This window comes from Hipposideros armiger, unplaced genomic scaffold, assembly GCF_001890085.2.
Source record: "Hipposideros armiger isolate ML-2016 unplaced genomic scaffold, ASM189008v1 scaffold_163, whole genome shotgun sequence".
Taxonomy (NCBI): domain Eukaryota; kingdom Metazoa; phylum Chordata; class Mammalia; order Chiroptera; family Hipposideridae; genus Hipposideros; species Hipposideros armiger.
In genome coordinates, this window is record NW_017731513.1 from 335,700 (window position 1) to 355,963 (window position 20,264).

The 20,264-nt window shown below is 40.0% G+C and overlaps 1 protein-coding gene across 7 annotated transcripts in view; it reads left to right on the forward strand.

The window, feature by feature from the left end:
* RALYL (RALY RNA binding protein like) overlaps positions 1-20,264 on the forward strand; it is a 583,573-nt gene that overhangs the window by 289,378 nt on the left and 273,931 nt on the right. For all 7 annotated transcript variants that reach the window (XR_002125025.1, XM_019651620.1, XM_019651619.1 and 4 more), the window contains one exon: positions 6,853-7,131. Coding sequence is in view for 6 of the 7 variants with exons in the window: in XM_019651615.1 (XP_019507160.1) it covers positions 6,853-7,131 (279 nt within the window). In the remaining variant the exon portion in view is untranslated. The remainder of the gene's footprint in view (positions 1-6,852; positions 7,132-20,264) is intronic.

Genomic DNA, 20,264 nt, shown 5'->3' on the forward strand with positions numbered 1-20,264 from the left:
TAAGTGTACAGTTAACGAAGGAAACGAGAATACTTTTTATTGCATGTTTAAATAATAATGACTTTAGTGATATGCCTGGGAAGCTCCGAACACTAATTGATTTTTCTCTGGGTACCAAGGCAGTTTCTGATATTCGCGCCGGCCCAGCGAAACTCGTAAACCAACTTCATTTACTACTGAGGGTCAGAGCGTCCCTCTCCAGCCTAGCTTATGGTCTGCCCGTTCCTCCCGGTCAAACTAATGAATCAGAGAACACGCTGAATGCAGTGCTTAGGGAAGGGCTGGCAGGCCCCGAAACTGCCACGTTGAATAAGCTACACAGACTATGTGTTTGTTCTCTGCTCGAGGAAGACGAAGGATGTTTGGCCTCCCTGGAAAATAGCTGGGCATTTGCCAAGAACCGGCTCGACAGCCGGGGCCCCTGGATGATCAGGCCAGGAACCCACCGAACGGTCCCTGAGCAGGATTGATCGGCGCGAGGAAATGAGAAAAGAAATAACGGCATAGACACCGAAGTTGGGATGAGGAGGGTCACTGACTGCGGATGGCAGCCAGGACAAATTTTATTAAAAGGCACACTGCTTATATAGAGAGCAAGTTCCTCTTTTACCAGGAATAAATCTTATCTAAGCATAGGGATTTGGTAGCGGGATTTTGGGGAAGGAGGAACCAATGTTCCTGACTTAGGGGTTTGGAGGTGAGATAATGTCTTAGCAACAGGTTACATGATCACATAGCATAGACTAATAATATATTTTAAGCAAAGTGAAAATTAAGGCAAATAGCAACTGTCAGCAAGTCCATGATGGAAAAGTCCCAAAAGTCCATAAGTCCATAGACAGTGACATCCGAGGGTCTGGTGGTTGTGGTTTAGGCGCTTCTGCTTTTCCAGGGCACAGGAGGTGCGCTGGGCGTTGTTGGGTTACTGATTTTAGCAGTTCCCCTTTTGCTCTTCAGCTAACAAGCAGCTTTGCCGTCTTTTTCTCAGCACACAGAACTTGGGGGTCTTTAGCCACCTGCCTTTCTCCACCTGCAGTCAACCTGGGGTCTCAGCACTCTGAGACGGCTCCCAACAGGCATTGGTAACTAAACCAGAGATTTCTCCCATCGTGTTTGACCCAGGAGTTACAATCCTTGGGATTGATCCTTACTAAATCTGTCAAAATGTTCATCTGAGATATTTTTGCGACCTAAAAAAAAGTTGGAAACAAGCTAAATGCCCATGAAGAGAATGAAGGAAATGACGGTATAGATTTATTATTATGCAACTGTTGGAGTTATAGCCAATAAGATTATTTAACAGCATAATAAAACGGTGTTTACATCATAAGTAACGGCGTTTAGTCTGTAGATTATAATGGCTTTTTTCTGATGTGCAACTTTTTTCCTAAGTACTAGAGAGAAATGACATAGAAAACACAACAAAAATTTAGTAATTATCTGTAATTGGTATTACATTTTTTCTCTTTCTTCGTGTGTGTGTGTGTGTGTGTGTATACACACACACACACACACACATATTCCCTAAAATCTTTACTTTTACTAAACAAAATTTGGCATATTTCAGGAAGCAGTTTCAGGCTTAAGAATTGAATCTTCATCAAAACTATAATATTATCTTTATTCTATCACCAAATAAAGTTGGTGATTTCCCAGTGAAAAAATTGGACGTTAGAAGAATTTTCACAAAATAGTGGTTATGGTGCTTAAGATCTATTGAAGAATTGCCATGGCCCTGATGGATATAAGTTATATCGTTCTAAATCGTGGATGGTTTTTCTCAAGAATAAATTCAGACTTTTTTGAGATTCCTTGGGTTTATTTTGTCCAAGAAGAGATGCTTCGATACTTTAGTTCAATAACCGTCTGCCCGTTGAATTCTTAACCACACCCTGTAATGATTAACCCAAACATCATCTGCTTCAAGAAGTTTCATCTGGTCTTTTGAAATGGCCATGATCGCTCTGCTTCTCTCTCAGAAATTGCGATGCCATCCATTTTCCAGGCTTCACCTTTTATTATAGCATTTATTTGAGTACCAGCCACAGGCCTCAGCTGATGATTGCTTCTAGGGTATGATCTCTTCTCCCATACACGTTTTTTATCCCGTTAATTTTTTATCAGGCTCTTGAATGTCGTAGGTATTCATGTCATTGGTGAACTTTCTTGACTGTATTTTTCATTGTTATCGTTGTTTTCATTGTTCATTCCTTATTCAGTCCGCGTTTGTCTGAGTGAATCTCAAATTTAGAATGGCAGTTCAGGACCACTGCCATCAAGAAAAAGGGTGGACTTTTGTCTGCTCCAAAAATGTTTTCTCTGAAGCTCATTTTAACTTTGCCTTTAATTCATAATTTGTGTGTCCCTATTAGATTCAGGGGTAGAAACCTCCCTCAAACACAAAGGAAAGGGCTATATTTATTCTAAACACGTTCTTTTTTATTTTACAGAGCATTCATCATCTCAATCGGATATTTCTGAAATGAGAAACCCTATTTGTAAACTAGCCTTCATGTGGCAGCTACCTGAAATTTTTGTTATTCTTATGAAATGTATCTAATACCATCGTACCTTTCCTAAGTTCTGGGGGACCAAAAACATACATACATAGCCAAATTATTTCTGATTTATATTTATCCTGTTTTTAAAGGGCCAGAGCCCTGTTAGCATTTGGGGTAGAACAACCCAGTGAAAAATGTTGCCTTAATTTTAAGTAGAATTAAAATTTAGTACCTCATCCAAAGTAGCCACATTTCAAGTCCTCAGGGTCACCTGGGGTTACTGACTTGCTTTTTGGGTGTAGCTAGAGAACATTTCCATCATTACGAAAATTTCTGTGGAACAGCAGTGGTCACAGTTTATGTTTTATCATATGGCAGCTTTCACAGACACGTAACCCTAGCTCCATTCAAACTTCTAACTTAACCACAGACAAGTTCTAGGGTTAGTTGCATTTTTACTGAAAAATTCACTTTTCCTTTGTCATTTGTTTTGTAGTTGTAACATTTCCTGAACTGTTGCTTTGGGGTTTTGTTTTTGTTTTTGTTTTTTAGAACGTAAACATTTTCCAATGTCTGACAGCCCCCTGATTTTCTCCTTTATCACTGGTTTTCAGTAATTTAATTATAATGTGTCTAGGTGTGCTTTTCTTTATGCTTATTATGATTGGGGATCAGTGAGATTCTTGGATTTGTGAGATCATAATTTTCATCAGATTTGGAAGATTTATTTTAATTTTGATTGGAAAACCATGTGTTTTTCCGGGACCCATTAACTCCAAGTCAAATACTTGTTTCAATCTAGTTGTGGAGGGTGCAACTCAATGGCTCATGTGGGGATCAAACCAGAAACCTTGGTTTTATGAGCACTGCGCTCTAACCAACAGAGCTAACTGGCCGCCCCAGATTTGGAAGATTTTTGGCCAGCATTTTTTTGAATACTATTTTTGCTGCTCTGGGACGCCCTATATATGTATGTTACATGGCTTGATACTCATCACTTAGGTGACTGAGCCTCTGTTTATTATTTTTTCCCAGTGTTTTACCTGTATGACACGTTTTGGATATTCTGTATTTCTACTTCAAATTCAGAAGTGTATTCTTCATCAGAGCCTGATCACTTCTAACATCCATGAAGTGTATTTTTTTTATTTTTGATACTACAGTTTTCATCTTTAGATGTTCCATCTGATTCCTTTTTATATCTTTAATTTCTCTCCTGGTTTGGGGTCATTTTTTCCGATTCTTGGGATCTCTAGGAGGTTTTGTTTGGATGCTAACAATTTTAAATTTTATATTGTTGAGTGTCTCAGTTCTATTTTGTTAAAGAAGCATTGTGCTGTGCTCTGATAGACATTCGGGCTGTTGAGGGTTTAGTGTGATCATCGTGAGACTTGTTTTGAAGTTTTGTTAGGGTTCCTTTCACTGTAGGGACCACTGATCCTCATTGCTGAGGCCGGGCCCTCCCGGCTCTCACTTCATGGTCCCCAGAGCCAGCTTGGACTCTCCACTAGGAACTTGAGTGATTCTCTGCCTTCTGTGGGTTAGGAACCATTCAGCTCATGGCTTTCCAGTAACTTCCACCACCTCAGAGAAGTCCACCCTCTGCATGCATATCCTAGGAGCCGGCACGGCATCGAGGGACCCCTGAGATGATTTCTGGTTCCCTTTCTGCATAGCTCTCTTCTCTCTAGAATCATGCTTCACAAATTCCTGTCCTCAGATGCCCCAAACCCTGACTTGTGTCTCCTCCCTCAGTGAGGTCGCTTAACTCTGAGTCACTCACATACACGCCCCAGCTCTGTGACCTGAAACACTTTCCTGGCAGAAAGAGAGCCACCCTGGGCCTCTCTGTGTTCCTTTCCTCTTACACATCACGGCTCCACACTGCCTGTGGTTTCATATCTGAGACACAGCCGTTCCATCTCCATCAACCTGGTTTCCTAGTTGTTTGCATCCTGAGGGTTACCTTCACCTCCCCCACTGCGGCTGCTTCATGGCTGAATGTGGACATCCTCAGCGGCCTGAAGAGTCATGTGATGGAGAAGCACACGCTGCATGTTGTACTGTGGGTTGAGGCCTCGTTTTGCAGAGAGTGCGAAGTGATAATGAATGCCACTACGACAAAACTCTCCATCATTGTAAACGCCGACAGAAGTGGGCAGGCCCGTCTGTGTGGGAGAGGTTAGATGCATATAGATTTTAAGGGGATGGGGAGTCATGAAGCAGAATTACACCCTTGCCAGCGTGGAGCTTTGAGAGGCATCCACAAAGAGTAAAAGCATGGCGCCGGGGAGAGCGTGTTAACACGTAGAGGGAGAATTCAGAGTATTAAATGTGACGCGGAGTCACGGTCAAAGACACACCACGGGGTTCTGAAAGCATGGATCTAACCGTCCTTCTGTTTGCATTGTAACCGACTATCCCGTCCAGGGAATAAAACATCAGCATAAGCATTGCTTATTCTTGAAAATAGCTCTATGGTATTTCTAAAACTATCGCATAAGAGCAAAAACAAAATAATATTATTTCTGTGGGTTATATTACTGATGTGGAAAGAAATATAACTGTCAATCCACTTCAGACCCAAGAAAGGGACCTTTTAGTTTACTTCCCCCGTCAGTGTGATTAAAGTATACTAGATTATGTGAAGAAGCTAAATATTTGTTTAAAATACACATACGTATATACACCTCGATTTTGCTTGTTTCAGTTGATCCTCAGAGGATTGGTCCTGAGGAATGAAATAGCTCAAATTGCAAAATTAAAAAAACAATTATCAGCTTTCCTTCAACCATAACCTTAAATAATTCATAAAGAAACCACTTATATGTAGCTAAGTGGAAACAAAGCAAGGCAGCAATACAATCCTTGTTTGTAATGATGCCGTACTCTTAATTTTCACGTAAATAACTAAATGTTTATGAAATCCACCTTCATTATAAGGCAACCCAAATACTGTTGAGGGTCCAATATTTAGTAAAAATGTAATAATGCAAGATGTAATAATTGACCGTCTAAATTGAAAAATGATTATATTACATAGAGGCTCCTGATTTCCAAAGTCACTGGTTTCAATGGATAGAGAGTAAGCTTTCAAGCATATCCAGTTCACATGCCTTTAATTAAGACTTCCGCCACTTTAATACTCAATTTAGAAATGTCATTTAAAATGATTTTTAAAAAGAAGATGCACTTAGTATCTTTATAAGCTGTGAGATTTTAAACGGGAGTCTTCCTATAAAAATATGTTTGTCACTGATAAAATGCGTCAGTTAGGTATTGTTCAGCAATGATCATCAAGATCAGAAACTGTGCCCTTGTTGGAATTTTAGTTTCGCCATGTTGGTTTCTTTACTTTGTTAGGCAGCAAAAACTAGGTGTTTAATAAATATTGTTGAATGAATGAATGACTTTCTAAAGCCTTGAAAAATAAATCTGTAAGTGCTGGACTACCTAGAAATGAAAGTTTTGTTGAGCTTAATTAAGCACAATTAAACACTGTGCCAAGCTCAGAAAAACAGTGTTTAGAAATACTAGCAGTGCTTAGGCAGCGTAGGAGTCATTAGTTAAATGAATTAAAAATGAGGCTGAGAATAGAAATTTCAGCACAGATACCCAGTCCACTAATTTTCTGATCATTGATGAAAACTGGCTACACATGCTGTATTTTTGTTTCTTTTTTGGGGGGGAAATTGACATTTGATATCATTTCAGTTAAAGAGAATGTACAGATTTCACTCTGCTTCATTTATTCTCAGAATCATGTTTTTCTTATGCTCTGTAATTGAATTTTTATTTTTAATTCCTTGTTTCCCTCTTCTACAGCACTTAATGGAATGAATTGTTAACTTTCTGATAGGAGGGCTCTGAGAATGAAATAGACAGTGTATCTACCTCTTCTAGAAAATGTAGGGAAAAAATGCATGTTCTCAACAATAGATGGAGGTTATATTTCTGTATGTCACCGTCAGACCTTAGCAGTTTTGGGTTTTTCTTGCCGTTGATAGAATAAGGATGGTTTATTCTTGAAACTTGCTTGTGACAAATTGATAGACATAAAAATAAAAACAACTACGAAAGCTTTAGTCATTATGCAGTGCTGAATTTTGGATAAATAAATCAGGAAGTTATTTACAACTATAGCCTAAGTGATTATAAGTATTTTTCTACCACATTCTGCTGTGCAGCGTTTACCTTTTATCTTACTAAATTTATTTTTCTGAAGAAAATCAATCATACTTAGGCATTTGCGATTACCTGGCATGGTATTGAAGAACTGGTAAAAGCCAGTGATATCCAATCCGTCAGATCACTTACCTTTTGACTGCTTTTGTTTGTTTCTTTATTTCAGGATTAAAACAAGGTGACCCAACCATGACTGGGAAAACACAGACCAGCAACGTCACCAATAAGAATGATCCCAAGTCTATCAACTCCCGCGTTTTCATTGGCAATCTAAACACAGCCATTGTCAAGAAAGTGGACATCGAAGCCATCTTTTCCAAGTATGGAAAAATAGTTGGATGCTCGGTTCACAAAGGTTACGCGTTTGTACAGTACATGAGTGAGCGGCACGCACGCGCAGCAGTGGCCGGAGAAAATGCCAGGGTCATCGCAGGCCAGCCCCTCGGTGAGTGATGTTCCGTTTTTGCTTCCACACTGATGTTAAAATCTGCATGTACTGAATACAGCCTTACTGTTTAAAAACTATCACAGCCATACTATCTGTCCCATATTTAACCAAGTGTCGTGCTTGTATATTTATAATTTGCATTATTTTCTCATTCTCGTGTTCTTTCACATGTGTCTTATTTTCTCTACAAATTTTTAAACTTGAAACCAAGTCGGCTTTGCCATACGTGTTACCTCCACCAATCCGAACAGAGCCAGGCAAATTAAAAAATGGGCATCATGGTTAACTTGATTTGATTTGAAATGGTGCTATCTTCCAGGAGACATTCTGGTGTACAAAAAGAAAGCAAGATCTCAAATGCTCAAAAGCTTTGGAGCTTCTTTTATGCATTTGGAATTAGGGAGGGGACAGAAGGTGGGAGAAAGCATGGTACAGGATAGTTAAGATGGTGTGCTCCTTGAGGGGGGTTACACCTTTGAGGGGTCTGGGAAAGAGGATAACAATGGCATTTCAAAGGTGTGTTCCCCTGGATGCAGGGGAACAGCGGACAGGGCTTGCTGAGCCCTTTCACTAGAGAAGTTGTGTGTCATACTCCCACCATGACCTGCCCAGGTGGGATATGATCAGACCTCGCTGTGAGTTTGCTGTCGGTCACTGGACTTGTCAGATTTACTATAGAGCTCGTTTTCATCTACATTCTTACCGCATTTGCTCTGACAGGTTAATATATTTTCCTCATCTCTTGTTTTTACTTTTCTGGGAGAAAGGCTAGAAAAATAGCAAAAGGCAATAAGTTTGGAGAACTAGAAAGGGACTATACCCCACTCTTTCTTATCTAGTAAGAAATCTCGTATATCATGTCTGTTCAGTCTTGTACAATAATCAGAATCATGCTTAATGTCCAAGGAATAATATTTTTTTCAAAGAAAGGAGAAGAATATAGTCTGAAGTAAAAAGTAAATGTTTAGAAGAAAATATTTGGTAATTAATATACAGATAAAAAATAAAAATAAAGCTTTTTCTACATGAGGAAAAAATATAGTTACTATATCAGCGATTCCCTGTTTTATATTCAGATTCATATATGAAAATAAATATGTGACATCTTCTCTTGGATAGCTATAGGCAGCTCAGCATCCTGTGCCCAGAACAAAACTCTTTACTTCCTGTACCCCCAACCTGCTCCACCCCCTTGGTCCCCCTCACAATTGTGGGAAACCTCATTTATCCAGTTCTTCAAACAAAACCCTAGAGGGTCAACCCTGATTCTTCTCTTCCGCACACACTCCACGAATACTCCATCTCACTGTAATGCCATCAGTATATCCGAAACCCAATCGGGCTAGATCTCTACCAATAGCCGTCTCACACGGGCCACCATTATATCTTGACTGAACAACCGAGGTGACCCTCTAACTGGCCTGCCTCTTTCCCCTCTTGTCACAGTGTCCCTTTGGAAACGTCGGTGAGGCTATGCCGCTGACCCGCCCTTATACCTCCAGTCTCCTCCATCTCACCTGTACATTCTGTCCCGTCTACAGTGCCCCTCACTACCACGTCCTCAGCTCCGTCTGCATTGTCTCTGTCCCTTCTGGACCACGGCGGTAGTGCCAGCGAGCTTGTGGTGCCTCACACATTCCAAGATGGTTCTTCTCTTGAGGTGGTGGGTTTGCGATCCCTCTGCTCACAAGACAGACCTTAGCTAATTATTTGTGTCCTGCTTGTTGTGGGCCGCACTCCAGTTTGACTTCCCCAGAGGGCCACTTCCTGACCAACCTGTCTAAAATGGAAGAACATGCCCTGTGAGCATTAGGCAGAAAAGGGAACTTGGCCTTAAATTAATTTAGTGGCTTTTTTACATGTGCATTTCTTGGTACCCCTTTGGCACCACGGCAGAGAGGGGATCTTGCTATTTGTCCCTGGTTTCCTGCCTTTGACAGGTATTGGAGGGCCCTTCAACTCTCTGTGGAAAAGAACAATTGCTTGCATTTGTCCACATTATTTGGAGAGTCCTAAAAATTCAGAATCTAGCTGTGAAATTATTCAGAGTTTAAAAAAAAAATTTATTTCCTTCAAAAGCACAATTTCTATCGTGGAACTCTCCTTACAAAAATATCTCAATTTGGCTATTTAATTAAATTTAAAAAGGTGAAATATTAACATATCCTCTTCTTACTCTTTCATTAAAGTCTAATATTTGTTGATATTACCAATATTTATTGTATCTTTTTATCTAAATTTAGTCATCGGAACGTTTTCTTCTCAAATACATTATGTGAAAGGTGAAACAAACTGTTTTAATGTTTAATACTGACAATTTTTACAGGAGAGTTCATACATAAAATGTCTTTTTGTACCAAAATATCATGCAGACAGGTTGGAGATTAAGTCTACATCAGTGCCAATTTCTACTGATTATACTGGCTTGATTACACACATGTTATAATCACCTGTAATATCTTTACTTCTAGATTATGTCACTGTTAGGATGCTTGCAAAAGACACAATTTATGAACTTAAGGAATGAGTTATTAATAGTAGGAGGAACCCAACACTGAAAAATAACTTATGTGTAAAAATCACTCTTGCTCCTGTCAGTAAAGGAGACATCCCTCCGACACACACACCTCTCTTGAGTTCTTATGGTTGGGCTCATAATAAAATTAACGTAAGACAAGATTAACAGAAGAAAAACCAATGTACTGTGTGCACATAGGAGATCATAAGTGATGCTCAGAGAAATGGTCAAAGAAGCAGCTTTTGAGACAAAGAAGCAATAAATTTGTGAAGATTTGATGGGACAAAATAGATAGGTTTGGGTACATATTGGTGAGGAATCTAAACAGAAAGAGGGCTTGGGACTCATAAATTAGTAAAAGAGTAACAAGCTTTGTTCATACAGGCTTCTTGGTCCTCCCTTCTTTAACTCTCAAGATAAGGGTGAACTGCCCCCTGCAGCAAAGGGGTACCTTTCACAGGGGAGATTTATTTCTTGCATTCAGGGAGACAAAAGAGGGTCAGTGTGCCCTTCTCACACTCACTGTTTCTCAGGTAACTTTAATTCAAAGTAATCCATATGCCATTTTGCAATATTTGGGGGTGGCCTGCCCTGGGCCCCGACACTCTAAACCTTTATGCAGGTCCTCATTCTTGAAAAGCAAAGTCTACCTTAAAAAAGAATACATAAACTAGAGAATGAATCTAATTGTGCTGCTTTATAAGTGTCTTACAAATGGTGAAGGAGTTCAGAGAAGGAGCCTGATGAGTTGAGGTTATTGATTTTCACATACGCCTGGTGAATATTCCGAACCCTGATCATGATGGAAGGGATGGAAATGCGTTGGTAGATGGGAAGATGTTTGGAGCACACTCCTGACTGAGGGCAAAGAAGAGGGAAACAAACAAGTGCTTGCCACGGTTCATCAAGCGTGCTCGAGGAGTAATGGGCGTTGAGTGTGTTTCTGTCCTCAGCTGCCATTGTGCATCCAGAGTGATCTTTGCAACATACACATCTAATGATGTCACCCTCTGATAAAAACATTCCGTGATTTCTCTCTGTTCTCAGAAAAGCGGCTGAAACCCTTGCGGTGGCCAACACATCTCTGTATGACCTGTTTCTTGCTCGTCTGCACCTGCAGATCACCACCCTCTCAGCCTTGCATGGCCTCCATCTCACTGGATTTCTGTCCACTCTTTGAACAGTCCTCTTTTGACCCTCACCAGGGCCTTTGCGTGTGCTGGTGGACTGCGTGGGATGTCTGTCCTTCCCCAGCAAGCTCCTCTCCACCTCCCCTTGCTCCTTGCCTTCAGCTCTCAGATCCAAGGGCATCGCTTCAAGGGAGCCGCCTCCAATCCCTCAGACCCCGGTGGCATCTGCTTTGCTTCCCTTTCAAGCACGTAGCTTCCTTCCGCTTACATTTCTGTGTTTGCTGCGTGGTAGTCGGCTCAGCGTCTTCCCCCTGGAGAGCACTGACTGTGCCCGTGGATGGTAACCTCAGCACCAGCAGAGGGCTGGCGCTCAAGTGGCAGACGTGTGCTGGACGCACAGCGGGGTGGTGGGGGCGATGGAGAGAGGAAACTAGAGCGGGGAAGGAGGAAAGGGAGGCGGGGGAGGAGAAGGGGCAGGTGGAAGTCCTTTAGAAGCAAGTGGCTACCGTTTGGGTCACTCGAAGGAGAAGGCACTGTGGTCTCCTTGTGGTGGGGCCAGGTGTGCAGTCCCTCTAAAATCAGCACCCCCAGAGGTAGCTATTTAATAGGCCTGATTTCATTTTTTTTCTAAATGTAACCCAGTCTTCAATAAGCGTCAAATACCAACATATCTATATTGTATTCAAAGGTTATAGTAAGTGATAGATTGGTTTAAAGAAGGATTTTCGTCATGGAAAACTTCCTCTGTGTTCCTTAAAATGGCATCCTTTCATAGTTTTCTTATTAATGGTGAGGTATTTGCACAGCACTTCATCATTGTCACAGCTCTTTCAAGGACAAATTATCTCCTTTGATTTTCACAATACTGAGAGGTAAGTCATGTGAGTCTTCATGCCTAGTCTGCCGGCTAAGAACTGAAGCGCAGAAATTAGCTGGCCTTACCTCACACGCATGGTGGCATAGGCTATCACACTCACATATTCTGACCCTAATTATTTCCACTTTTTATTCTTGCCAGCAGTTCTTTTCCTATCTGTGTATCAGTAGAGTGACTGTACCATCTAAATCAGGATACCCCTGAGAGTGAGGAGGGGTGCAAGTGACGGTTACGCCATGACGTCACGCTTAAACCAGGATGACGCTGGGCAAACCTGAAAGCGTGCTCTTTATTATCTACTGCATGTGCGCTAAAAGCAGACTTGTCAACTTACTTGGTCTCTCTCCGAGTACGTTAGTTAAAATAGGCCGTCCTCAGTGTCTGATCAACCTTGCTATTTCAGTAGTTACTACAATAGAAATGTCGTTCTTGGTCACATAAATACAATCCGTACCCTGAGGAGTCGATGGGGTGGGGTGGACGCTCTGTTCTCCTCTTTCATCCAGGGACCAGGCTGTAGAAAGCTCTTACATCTTGCAGTGAGTGGCCACCAGGGCCCTGGAAAGATGTCACACCAGCAGACAGGTGACAAGAGAGTGAGGATGGTGCTCTGGTGGGCTTGCTGCTCGAGCGGAAGTGGTGCCCACCCCACGGGCTCGCATCCTGTTGACCACACCTGTTGGGGCCGGGCGACAATTTCCACCAAACAGGGAGAGCACAAACCTATAGGGGGTTTGTTACAAGCTGTTGGCTGAATGTTTTGCGTTTATTTATTTTTTGTTATTGAAATACAATTTTCTGCCATAAAGTAAAATGGTGCCTGTATTTTGCAGTTTCTGCTGAGCTGTGTCTAGCAATACGTGTCTTTAGAGCAATGTTTCCTAACCGTGGCAGTACTGGAATTTGGGGCCTTTGTTCTGGGGGCCAGTCCTGTGCTTTGTAGGCTGTTCAGCAGCATCGCTGACTTCTATTTACCACGTGCCAGTAGCACCCCCGCCCCCAGTAGCGACAACCAAAACTGTGTCCAGATGTTACCCAAAGTCCTGAGGAATGAAATCGCCACTGGTTAAGAATCGCTAGGTAATCATAACAAAATAAACTCCTTTAATTCAGAAACGTTAAAATAGTTTTAATCAAGACAAAGTATACGAAAACAGTGCTTTGCGTTATTTTGACAAGCTCATACTTTATAATAAGGAGAGATCTCTTGCAGTTGTCCACGAAACAAAACCAAGTGTATGCACTTCAGAGCAATTACCACAATGCGTTTATAACTGTAGTTTACGATTTGTATCACCATTTTGTTTAAATCCTTAAAAACACCAACACCAAAACAAATTGATCTGCCTGTACAGTTGACATGTTTTTATGTTTACTGGTTTTAAATAGAAAAACATTTTTTAAAGCCCTTTCTCTTTCTTCACATCTTTAAATATAATGCCTTTTAGAGATGTGCTTTTTTTTTCATTAAATCCTGTCATTCAGATCTTTTTTCATTAAATCCTACCATTCCAGACATTTCAGACCACCACTAGAAATTATGAAGAAAAAGAAAGGCTGGTGAAAGTGTTCTGTGAAAAAGACTGAGTTCTGGGACTACTCAGGCGCTCAGGATGATGTTCAAGTATGTATTTTTCGACAGTACCACTGAAAGCTTGTTAAAGCAAAGAAAGAAGGAATCGCAGCCCCGCTCGCTGGGGTTTTCTCTAACAGACACATTAGTTCTTCCATAGCGCCTGTCCTGGTCCATTTGGGGGCTTATCGTTCTCCTGTGTGTGCCATCAGGTACAAGTGAGATGTAGTGTCTGCACGTGTCGTGAGGACACGCTGACCGAGAGCCTGGGCTGCAGGAGCGAGCACTGGCCATCAATTCGGCCCACACAGTCTGCTGCAGAACCCCCTTTACGACGTGCACAAATCTTGTGGGGGCTTCTGGGTCACAGCAGCCTTGTAGAAAACATCCAAAGAATGCTGCCAGTAATGAAGACCGCTTTTAGCAAGGAACCATTATAGAAACCTATTACCATGTCTACTGATTTAAAAAAAAAAAAATGAAGAAGGAAAAAAAAATTTAGCTTCTGCCACTATGTCTAAAGAACATATTGTCTTCATACTTTCTCAACTTGATAGTTTGACAAAGCGGTCAGTTCCCAAGATATAAATCAGAAGTTCATTGGCCAGCTAATTTCAACGTTAGCTGTCATGAGACTATGAATTTTGAATTACTAAATACGTGACTTTGTCTTCCTCTGAAGCTATTCACCATACCAGCATTTTTTTCTCCACTGAAGAAATGCCCAACACATCTCTAGATTTTAAACCACCCATTTCACAACAGCTTTTGTATTATACGGATATTCAAAGTGGTTCAAAGTGGCAAAATATTATATTTAGATGACCGTTATGTTTGTTTTCAAAACCTACCCACAAGACTGTGAAGGGTCTCAAATGGTGCACCCGAGCAGAGGTGTAAAGAATTACTAAGGACATGGTGTTTGGTAGAAGTCACTTGTACTTCCTTTTTTCTGGGGTTGACAGAAATATGTCACCATTCTAGAACAGATTTTAGTCATAACAATTTTATTTATGTATTATGTTCAGCTATCAAACTCCTCAAAGACTTTTAATATAATCTCGACTACATTTTAAAAAAATTGTCTTTCCAACATTCTTCACAAAAGCTAGATAATGGATTTCATGACTCCCACTTTACAAATAATGTACTGAATATGAAAGAGAGCATGTTTCATGGGGACAAAACACTTGGAACTTCCTTCTAACATTTTTTCACAATTACTGTAAATTCCCCTAGATTCTACTATGAAAGCATATGTCTCCTGTCTGGGAGTGGATCGAGAAGGCTTCTTTGCCTTCCTCCACTGTCGTCAGAAAATAAGCATGAAAAACAGCACTCTCGGGGCTGCAAAGCACAGTACACATTTTAGGTTTTCAGTAATTAAACGGAGCTACTTAATATGCCATAAACAAATGCTAATTAGCAAACTTCGCCGATAGGGTGAATTCCAGAACTAATGGTCTGTCAGCCGAGGAGATACATGTCCCCACGCGTGATAGAAAGCCTGGGGATTTTCTTCATGCTTCTGAAATTGGCTCTTTGCCTCCGAGGCTGAACCTAAACGAGTGAAGGCGGTAGTGGCTGCTACTCTCTGTGAGCGGTGTCCTCAGTAAGCCGGTCGCTGTAAGTGCCCGAGCAGCGTTTAGAAGGATCTTGTTAGTCCTGACTTGTTCTAACGTATCCCCTAGAACAAAGCTGGACATAACCACAGGTAAAGCCCAGTACCTCAAGTTGCCCTCTCATCCTGCTAAGAAAGTGTCCGAAGGTCACTTGGAAACTGATTTTAGAATACTATATGAATAGAACCATTTATTATTTTAACAGCATGTGTGGGATTGTGTTAGATGCTTGCCAAAACATCGAAGCTCTAAAGGGGCATAGCAACACAAAGCCTTATCTAAAGTAGATTAAAGTAAAATAATACAATAGAATAAAATAGATGACTGCCCTTGGAAAATATTCTAATCGTGGAGTAAAATATGTATGTGTAAAATACTGTGCAAATGGAGGCGGCAGATACAAGCTAAAACACAATACAGTGCAGCTCAAAGGCCATGAAAGGATCAAGTACTGTAAGTTTATGGGCGCGATTGTGGAGTGAAATATGCACATATGAAATCACATATACTAAGAGGTGGAAAATACAAGCAAAGCACATTGTAACACGCAACCTCCAGTGTTACCCGCATTTTAAGAAAGGGAATACTGTATTGTAAGGTTGTTTGGAGACGTTCTTTGGGGAACTGTAGATTTCAATTTTAAGAACTCAGACACAGTCCATCTACAATAGGAGACAAAAAAAAATTAGAATATCCATCTTCAAGAAAACCCTTAGATGCCTAATTTACTAGAGTTGAAACTAAAACACAGAAATTGAGAGCTTTGTCCAGCGTTTGTGAAAGATGGCGGTTAAGAGTGTAGGCTCTGGACTCAGGCTCCCTCTGTTAGGATCCTAGCTGTCCTCTCATTGGCTGCGTGGTTGGGGCAGGTGACTGAAGGTCTCGATGCCGTTCCCTTGTCTGTCAAATGGAGATAATCATATAAGGACCCACCTTGTAGAGGTGTTGTGATTAATTAAATGCATCAGTATGTGTAACATGCTTAAAACGTTTCCTGAGACACGCAAAGTGCTGTAAAAACCAAAGGGAAGTGAAGGGACCAGGCATCCTATTAGGTCCTATTGTTTGAGACTCTCCGTGCTTCTAAAAATGAATTCAGAAAGCTGAGTCCTCCTCCTCCGTTACCAGCCTCCTGGAGGGGTAGATCCTGGGTAAGATCCTTTCTGGGTGCTGGTTCTCCTCAGACGTGAGGAGAGTGCTCTGGGTCCCCAGGAACCCGATATCCATTAGGGCCTGTGCTTTTCCTGTCCTGTTCAAGAGATCTGCCTACTCTGTGGTCATGAAGACATTCTTTTATGGTTCCTTCCTAGGGGCTTTTCTGTTTTATTTTGTTTTACCATTTACATTTAGATTGTAATACATCTGGAATTGAATTTTTTGTGTATGGCATGTGTTAATGAACATCCTCGTTTATTTCCGTTGGAATATCCAGTGAACTCTATTTTTGGAGAAAACTATTCTTTCCTCACTTCCTTGAAATGTCGCTTTGGACGTAGAACAAGTGGTATATTGTATACATTTATATTGTGGGGGAGGAAGTTTTATCCTTCTACCCTTTTAGGTTCTTCAGCTAGTCTAACAATCAAATCAACATAAGACAGATTAACAGGAGAAAAAAAACCACATTTAATTTTGTACATACGGGGGGCTCTATAAGCATATGAGGAGTGATGGGTAGCCAGGTGGTTGGGACGTATATGCCAGTTCTGAACTTAGGTGAATGGGGAAGGGCCTGGGACTTCCAAGGAGAGGAAGGCAGTCCCCATGGAGCTGGAAAAACCAATGTTCGCCATGTCTCCTGCAGCGACAGTGGGACACAGAGAGGACCTTGACCCCCAAACCCTGCCAAGTCTCCCCCACCACACCTCCCCATTTTCTTTGTGGTTCTTTCTTGTGATGGGATAGGACTCTTCCTGCGCCAGGCCCTTCAGCTAAATTCTTTTAGGCAGTTAAGGGAGAGGCAAAACGCTCTTCCCGAGCCTTTGGGCCTCAGTTGCCTTCAGCTCAAAATAATTCACGTGTCAGGAATGCACCTTCTAGTGGGACTCATTTTGAACTCCATGTAAATGTGTGTGTGTGTGTGTATAACATTTTATATGTAATTGCAAAATTTTATTTGATATCAATTTATGTATATAATTACATATGTGGTATAGATATACTGTATATAGTACTGATACTACTATAAATAGGACCTTTTGGGATATTTCATTTTCTAACTGTTCATTACTGGCATACTGATTAATATACTCACAGATTTTCTAAATTCACTTATTCTAATAGTTTTTGTTTTCTCTTTCTCTCTTTCTCTCTCTTTCTCTTTCCTTTGGATACAACCATATCTCTTGCAAATAATGACAGTTTTATTTCTCACCTCCCAGTACGTGTACATTTCATTCCCTACCTTATTACATTGGTTAGCACCTCTAGAATAATACTGAAGTGTAGTTGTTTGTGGTAGCAGATATGTTTTTTTCATTACATGAGAAAGCTGGCAATATCTGCTATTATCAATTGCCACATGATTTTATTTTTGTCCAAAGACCCTATCATATTAAGGAATTTCTCCTTATATTTCTAGCCGGCTATGAACTTTTATTGAGTTGTATCCAATACTTTTCCTGTTTATATGGCAATGAATATTTGACTTTTCTCCTTTATTTTGTCAATGTGAAGAACTACAATTGATCTTTGAATGTTAAATCAATGTTACACGCCTGGAATCAACAAACATGGTAATAAAGTATTATCTTTTGGCCTGGTTTGGTTTCTGTTTTAACTTCATAGTTCATAGTAGAAATTTGGAGGTTGGTCTGCAAATTCATTTTCTTATGATGTCTTACCAGTTTGCCTGTTGAGGAGATGTTGGCCTCCTAAAACAACCTGTGAAGTGTTCGTTCATTTTCTATTCTCTGAAAGTTTGTGTATGATTGGTGTTATTGCTTTCATAGAGATTTAAAGAATTCACCCGTGATGCCATTGGAGCCCTGAATATTTTGTGAAAAGACCTTTAACACATATCCGTTGTTTTAGATGTAGGACTATTCAGATTTTTAAGTTTAATCTTCTGCCAGTTTGGGAAAGATAAGTTTTATAAGGGATGTGCTAATTTGATACACATTTTCAAATTTATTGGCCTAAAGCTGTTCATAGTATTCTCATGTTTTATTATCATTAGGATTTTTCAGTGAGGTCTGTTTCCTAATGCTAATGTTTGCACTGTTGGGCTTACTGCTTTCTCCCTTAGTTTAGTCAACTATTCAAATACCCAAATTATGGCTTTGTGTATTTTCTCTAGTGCTGTTTTGATTTTGGTAATCTTCTTTATTATTCATTTCATTCTTGTCTGTTTGGTTTAGTTTGCTACACATTCTGTAACTTCTTGGGTGAAGACTTATTTTCAGCTTTTCATGTTTTCTAAAACTGCGTTTCATTCCACACTCTGAGCACAGCTTCTGCTGCATCCCACGCATTCTAACACATCATGCGTTCAGAATCAATTAGTTGATAAGTATTTTGTAATTTGCATTGGTATTTCTTCTTTGGTCTATTGGTTATTTCACAGTTTGTTGCTGACTTTATAATTTTTAAAATTGAGCGTAGTCTTAATTTCATTGTAACCAGAGAACATGAATTGAAATACACAGGGACCTTTTTTATTGCTCTGTATGTGGTCAGTTTTGATGTGTTCCATGTGCAGTTGGCATACAGCACGTGTATTCTGTTGTTCTGTGCAACCTTCTATATGTGTTGAGCAGGCAAAAACGGCTAATTGAATCCCTCTATCTTCTCAAACATTATTGATTTCTGCCTTATTTTCCATCAGTTATTAAGAGAGGTGCATTATGGTTATGGATTCATCTGTTTATCTTTTTCATTCTTTTAGTGTTTTGCTTTATATATTTGAAGCAATAATATTTGGTAAAAGCGCACTTGAAATTAGTGTATCTTTCTAATGGATTCATCATTTTATTAGTAGGCTATATCTCTATCTCTAGTAATTATTTTTGTCTTAAGGAAAAACGGTGTGTAATCTTAATGTAGCTGAACTCACTTCCTTTTGATTAATGTTTTCTGGCATGCCATTTTTCATCTATTTTAATTTCAGTGATTCTGTTTCTTAATATTTAAAGCCTGCTGGTAAGCAAACTATAATCTTTTAAAAATGCTGTCTGACAGCCTTTGTCTTTTACTTGTAATAATCCGTTCGCATTTAGTTATGATATATTTGACTTTATATCTACAAGTTTACTATATTTTTGTCTCTGTTCTGTGGGTTGCTTGCTAATTTTTCTTTCTTGCCTTTTTGAGATGAATCATTCTTTTATTGTTTTGCATTTTCCATTCTATTGGCTCGTAAGTTATACAAACATTTACTGTTCTTGTAGCATTACCCTAGGAAAGGCAGCGCGTATCTGTGACTTCTTAGTTTCATGCATATAACCCTGCACAGTCCTTCCCTGATAACCTGGGGCCAAGGGAACCCTTTCAGTGCATCCATCCCTTCTCACCTTTTAGATTGTAATGGTCATGAACTTTTATTTTGCATATATTTTCACTTCATTTTTGAACTTTTCATATTTTGGAGATTGTCAAACATATATGAAAGTAAAGGGAGTGGTATAATGAACTAGCTGTCCACCTAACCCCATCTTCGTAAGTAGCAATTCCCAAGCATATTATTTTTTCTATATCTCAACCATTCCTTTCTGCTCCTTATTGTTTTCAAGCAAATCCCAGATGTATCATCTAACCTGCAAATATTTCGGTCTGAATATATAAACTATGACATTTAAAAGGGAAATATAACCATGATCTCACCAAATATAATTGCTGGCAATTCCTGAATACCCATCTAGTTATAATTCCCTGTTTTTCCAATCCCTTCTCTTATACCTTTATTTAAAATTAATTTCTTTGGATTGGAATTCAAAGAAGATACCAAGATTGAGATTCGTCAACATGTCCCTGAAGTCACTTAGTCCGTAGGCTCTCCTGACACATTCCCCGTCTCCCCCTGCATTTTATCTGTTGTGAGAACCGGCTCATTGGCCCTAGAAAGTTCCACTGGTCCTGTTACTGGTGACTACTCCCCTGTGGTATATCATTTAACATGCTTCTCTGTTTCTTGCATTTCCTCCGAATTGTTAGTCATATCTACAGGCTTCACCAGATTCAGGTGGAATTTTTAAAGATTTCTTCATATGTGACTGTAAGCGCTTCCGCCAAAAGATACATAAGATATGGTTTTCTCTCCTTTTGTCGTGCTCATAGCTACTGAATAAGGTCATCTATTTCTGTCATTTTTTCTTTGTTTATTGGCTGTAATTATTCTAAAAAGAGAGGCTTCTTTCACCATATATTTGGTTACCCTGAGTTACTATTGTGTAGCAAAAAAAAAAGAGAGAGA